The 6,252-nt window shown below is 42.1% G+C and overlaps 1 protein-coding gene across 2 annotated transcripts in view; it reads left to right on the forward strand.

Annotated features, from left to right (window-relative positions):
- The window catches only part of LOC111960720 (neurofibromin), a 104,949-nt gene extending 99,965 nt beyond the window's left edge, over window positions 1-4,984 (forward strand). For both annotated transcript variants that reach the window (XM_023982909.2, XM_023982910.2), the window contains 2 exons: window positions 1,209-1,425; window positions 3,166-4,984. In XM_023982909.2, coding sequence (XP_023838677.1) covers window positions 1,209-1,425; window positions 3,166-3,308 — 360 coding nt within the window. In that variant the 3' untranslated portion in view covers window positions 3,309-4,984. The remainder of the gene's footprint in view (window positions 1-1,208; window positions 1,426-3,165) is intronic.
- Window positions 4,985-6,252: the final 1,268 nt, after the last annotated feature.

Consider the following 6,252-nt stretch of genomic DNA (forward strand, 5'->3'; position numbering starts at 1 on the left):
CTCTGTCCCCATCTCCTTCTCTACCGCTCAACTCTCATCCTTCATCTCCCTCTGCCCCGTCCCTTTCTCTCTCTCCTCTCTCTCTGCCCCCTCCCTCTCCCCTGACTGTTATGTAGTGTTTTCTTCTTTAGCAGTATAACATTGCCAATGATACCTTCCTCCCTCCATTACTTTCTCTCTCCCACACACAGGCTTCGGCTTCAACGGACTTTGGAGGTTTGCCGGACCCTTCTCAAAGGTATGATTCATTGCCCTCATATTTCCCTTTCATTCTCCCCAAGGCAGTGCGGCCGTGCTGGAAGAATTCGGCCCCAGTAAGCAGTTACTGCCTTGCCAGGGAGCCTGCCGATTGCCCCAAGATTTATTGGAAATCCTCCTCTCTCTCTACCCCCCCTTCCCCAGTCTCCCCTCTGGCCACATCAGTTTCCCTTTATGATGGTTCTGAGTAAATAGGCCAAGCAGGAACAAGGGGATGCTTCTAGCTCTGATGGTTCTGTAGTGTTAGCAACACCAGAGTTGCAGGTCTGGTTTCAGAATGGGGCCCCACATAATACATGTTGATTGTGAATCAGCTTGGATCAAAACGTCTGCTAAATGACTGTGTATTATATCAAATGCAGAACTGTTCGGTCACTGTACCTAGTCTGCCTATTTTTACTCCTCAGAGGGCAGAATACTAGGGTTTGGAGTTGTCCGAAACTTCACGATACTTAGGTGCCAATATGATATGTATTGCTATTCAATACTGTGATTTTATTGCAATTTGATGTTCCAAACATATTGCTCACCATATGTCTGCTGCAGAAATATCCCTATATGAAACTGTATTGATCCGCCCCATCACTACAGAATACTGTACGTGGCCCTTTGAAGCTTGTAGGGGCTCTTAGACTCGCTCTGCTTTCACTGTGTACCCATTATCCCTCGCTTCACTTTCCTCCAACAAACAAAAGGTGCCATTTGCCATCAGCTTGTTTGCGGGAAAGTCAGTCAGGAAACAACTATTCAAGCCTGGCCAAAGGCTGAGGATCAATGTCTCCTGTGATTTAGCTCAAGGAGACTTAAGATGGTTAGACTGATACTTGTTGGCCTGTGTTCCTCTCATACTCACTCTCTCTATTCTACCCCCCTACCTGACATTATCCATCTCCTTTTCTCTACCTCTACCCCCCTCCTCCTCCTTTCTCCATCCCATGTCAAACCAGCAGCAAACTCAGATCCCAGACTACGCTGAGCTGATTGTGAAGTTCCTGGAGGCCTTGATTGACCGCTACCTGCCTGGTACAGAGGAGGAGAGGAGCGAGGAGCAGCTCCGTACCCCCACCTCCCCCTACCCCCCCGTCACCCAGAGCCAGCTCAGCATCACCGCTAACCTCAACCTCTCCAACTCCATGACCTCCCTGGCCACCTCGCAGCACTCTCCAGGTTAGCATAGTATACATGCGTGAACACAATATTTACTGATCCACCCTGGGAGTAACACAGGCTCAACAGCAGACCAGTGCCCCTAGAGCACACACAAACATAATTTATACATAGAGGCCGACACACAAATACACCACTAACATCCTACTTATGATGCTGGCTGAGTCCTACCAATGTAAGGTGTTCTGTAGAGTATCTCGAGGCAAGCTGTTGCTGTGGGTTATTTCTAGGTCTCCCGCTAGTTTTCTCTACATCTGAAACTGATGCTGATATCTCTTATGACAATATGATGATGATGCTGCTACTGCTGTGCACTAAAGATATCAAATGTTGCAAGATGTCAGAAAAGCACTGCAAGATTTTAACTATTGCCAAAAACAACATAATTACTTGGACAAATGCTGAAATGTAGTGTGTTTGAAATATGCAGGGGTACTTAGTTAGCACCATCAAACATTTCAGATATTTCATTTTTTATGTTGCGTGTGTCGACTGTCTGTCGTGCTAATCCCCTCCCTCTCTCTCTGGGTCTGGTCTGTTTGTAACCTCCCCATCATGCTCTACTCGCTGTGGTGTAGTCTATAGACGGTCCCCAACTCTCTCCCATCCCAACAAAAACATCTGGTACAAATTACAACCATGGAGCATCTCTGGGGCCGCTAACGCTAGCCCCAGTTTGCAAATTGTGGTAACTCGCATCACGTGTCCATTTCTGTCTGTTGTTCTCACTATGCTAGCTGCTAGCTTTTAGAATCACCTAGCTAATACCAGTGTTTTTGTTATTACTTGTAGAATTAATGGTTTGTATTATTGCTATGTATCAGTGCTATATGGCTGAAGTAGTTGTAATATATTGTTAGCCTTTCCACAGAAAAATATACATTTCATTCTTAGTAGACTTTCATACAGTTATTCATGCCATTTAAAACACCACCAGGGATTGTCTTTGCGTTACACTCTGTTTCTGGTTACTTTTCAACGGTCTATCTGAAAACCATTTCATCTGAAAACCACCTCATTGAAATCTCTTAATTTCTTCACGTCAATGCTAAAGATCCATCTTGCTGTCTGTTTATTTTTTCATTTAGTGTTATTTGACTCTCATTCTCTCCCTGTTTTTGTTCTGTTACCCTTGTTTTAATGTGTTTTTCATCTCCTCAGTTGCTGTGTTCATTCTTTCTTGTTTCTCTGTCTCTTTCTCTCTCTGTGAAGCCTCTCTGCCTTGCTCTAAGTCAGCCGTTTTTGCGCCACACCTCCTCCCAGGTACTCTTCCTCTTTGACCTTGTGACCCCAGAAGTCAAACAAGTTCAAGTAACCTCATCCCCCTTAGTAAAAAACACCAAAATGACTAATCTAATGTGAAAAGTGAGTGTGAGAAATCCACTAACTGTACCCAATGCCAGAATAGCATCTTAAAATCTGCCACCCACTGCCAAGGAAAGGGTGATCTTGTTGTTTGTGCTGGTGTGGTTGTAAGAAAGGAATAAGGGTCTGGGGGCAGAATTACCATTCAACAATAAAATACTTTATTAGAGGGTAACTTGTGTTCTCTGTCTGACAATGTAGAGGAAGATGGAGATGTTGAATTCATTCAGGGTGAGAATATGTCTTTAGTTTTATACCAAAGCTATGACACGGCGCCATCTGCTCTTTAACAGTGGTATTGAATCTGAGTGACTGAGAATGACTCTCCCTTCTCTTCTCGTTTTCCCTCTCTATTCTCTTCTTCCCTCTGTCCAGGCGTGGATAAGGAGAATGTGAAGCTCTCCCCCAGCGCGGCTCTCTCCACCAGTGGAAGGATCCGCCATGGCTCTGCCAGTCAGGTGCAGAAACAGCGCAGCTCAGGCAGCTTCAAAAGGCCTAGCATTAAGAAGATAGTATGAGACAAAGAGCGATGGAGAGAGCAAAAGCCATCCGAAGGCCTCTCCTGGCCCACCATGCCACACATCTTCCTGCACTCCTCTTTTTACCCTTTTTGTTTCGTTGTTTTCATGATGGATCAACCTGAGGATCAGTGTTGTTTTGGGGAAGTAGCTGCGTTTGTCTCTTGTGTTCCTTTGGTTGTCAGGCATCTGGAGCATTGCAACATGAGAGATTTGGATGGGTGAAGTTATTTGCGTACAGAAAGTTGGGCCAAGATTTTTTTAATTTATTTTTTGTTCATTAAAAGGACTGAAACTGTCAAGGTGACTGAAATAATCCATTCATTCAGTAGTCATCTTGATTTTTTTGCTCTTTCTGTTGAATTCTCAAAGAATCCAGATATCGGTTATTTATATATATATACACATATATATATACACATACATACATAACTTATTCAGTGTAAGAACTGGACAACATGATGTTTGGTGACTGCTGCATTATGTGACATAGGAAGATGACTGGGCGAATCAATGTAGGCGTCCGTGTTGGACCATTATGACATTGAAAAAAATTGAGGGATTTTGAACCTGTATACTGAAACTGAAGGACAGGATCTTGCCTCAGCTCCAACCCCACAGTCTACTCCAAACCAACCCCACTACTGCCTCACACCACCACCTCACAGCAAGGCTGCAGTCGCCACCTCCATCTATGCTGGGTTGACCAAATGTCGTAAGCAAAACCTTCAAACCACAGTCTTAAAACCTGGATTTGGATGCACATTGTCATTTTGATTCTTCCCAGTTGTGTACATATTTATGTATATAGATGTACAGAAAGGATATACTCAATAATAATAATTGGGTTGTTTTATCCATGGTGTGCCTTTGTCAGGGTTTTCCGATGTGTATAATTATGTTTCAAATAAAGTGAAGCCTTGGTCTGGAAAAGAACAGGTACTAATTATATAGAGACTATTATGTTGACTCTAGGTGAATGTAGAGGTGCGTTAACTATGTCATGATCATCAAGTATACTATCTCCAATAATACCCTGCTGCCTGAAAGTATTTAACCTGTACAGATAGTCCTCACTAAATATTGAAGCTATTATTTTTTAAACATTTGCCATGCAAGAATATGAATTTCAAGATACTGTATAAACTTGTAAATATTTAAAGGCCTTTATTTTATTGATTTGTATCATTTTTTCACTATATTTCATTTGGATTGGTTTACAGTTCTGACCGTGACTAGGAAAATTAAGTAATATGCCAAACCCCATCAGTATTAGCAACTACTTGAATACTTAAATTGACATAATATACAGTTGAAGTCGGAAGTTTACATACACCTTAGCCAAATGCGTTTAATCCTAGTAAAAATTCCCTGTCTTAAGTCAGTTAGGATCAACACTTTATTTTAAGAATGTGAAATGTCAGAATAATAGTATAGAGTGACTTATTTCAACTTTTATTTATTTCATCGCATTCCCAGTGGGTCAGAAGTTTATATACACTCAATTAGTATTTGGTAGCATTGCCTTTTAAATTGTTTAACTTGGGTCAAACGTTTCGGGTAGCCTTCCACAAGCTTCCCACAATAAGTTGGGTGAATTTTGGCCCATTCCTCCTGACAGAGCTGGTGTAACTGAGTCAGGTTTGTAAGCCTCTTTGCTCGCACACGCTTTTTCAGATCTGACCACATTTTCTATAGAATTGAAGTCAGGGCTTTGTGATGGCAACTCCAATACCTTGACTCTGTTGTCCTTAAGCAATATTGCCACAACTTGGAAGTATGCTTGGAGTCATTGTCCATTTGGAGGACCAATTTGCAACCAAGCTTTAACTTCCTGACTGATGTCTTGAGATGTTGCTTCAATATATCCACATAATTTTCCTACCTCATGATGCCATCTATTTTGTGAAGTGCACCAGTCCCTCCTGCAGCAAAGCACCCTCACAACATGATGCTGCCACCCCTGTGCTTCACGGTTGGGATGGTGTTCTTCAGCTTGCAAGCATCCCCCTTTTTCCTCCAAACATAACGATGGTCATTATGGCCAAACAGTTCTACTTTTGTTTCATCAGACCAGAGGACATTTCTCCAAAAAGTAAAATCTTTGTCCCCATGTGCAGTTGCAAACCGTAGTCTGCCTTTTTTATGGCGGTTTTGGAGCATTGGCTTCTTCCTTGCTGAGCGGCCTTTCAGGTTATGTCGATATAGGACTCGTTTTACTGTGGATATAGATACTTTTGTAAGTGTTTCCTCCAGCATCTTCCCAAGGTCCTTTGCTGTTTTTCTGGGATTGATTTGCACTTTTCTTACCAAAGTACGTTCGTCTCTAGGAGACAGAACGTGTTTTCTTCCTGAGCGGTATGACGGCTGTGTGGTCCCATGGTGTTTATACTTGCGTATTATTGTTTGTACAGATGAACGTGGTACCTTTAGGTGTTTGGAAATTGCTCCCAAGGATGAACCAGACTTGTGGAGGTCTACAATGTTTTTTCTGAGGTCTTGGCTGATTTCCCCATGATGTCAAGCAAAGAGGCACTGAGTTTGAAGGTAGGCCTTGAAATACATCCACAGGTACACCTCCAATTGACTCCAATTAGGTCAATTAGCCTATCAGAAACTTGTAAAGCCATGACATAATTTTCTGGAATTTTCCAAGCTTTTTAAAAGCACAGTCAACTTAGTGTTTGTAAACTTCTGACCCACTGGAATTGTGATACAGTGAATTATAAGTGAAATAATCTGTCTGTTAACAATTGATGGAAAAATGACTTGTCATGCAGAAAGTAGATGTCCTAACCGACTTGCCAAAACTATAGTTTGTTAACAAGAAATTTGTGGAGTGGTTGAAAAAGGAGTTTTAATAACTCCAACTTAAGTGTATGTAAACTTCCGACATCAACTGTACATCAAAATATTGCTGTTGATCACTGTTCAAGTCTACCAC

Source organism: Salvelinus sp. IW2-2015, linkage group LG4p, assembly GCF_002910315.2.
Source record: "Salvelinus sp. IW2-2015 linkage group LG4p, ASM291031v2, whole genome shotgun sequence".
NCBI lineage: Eukaryota > Metazoa > Chordata > Actinopteri > Salmoniformes > Salmonidae > Salvelinus > Salvelinus sp. IW2-2015.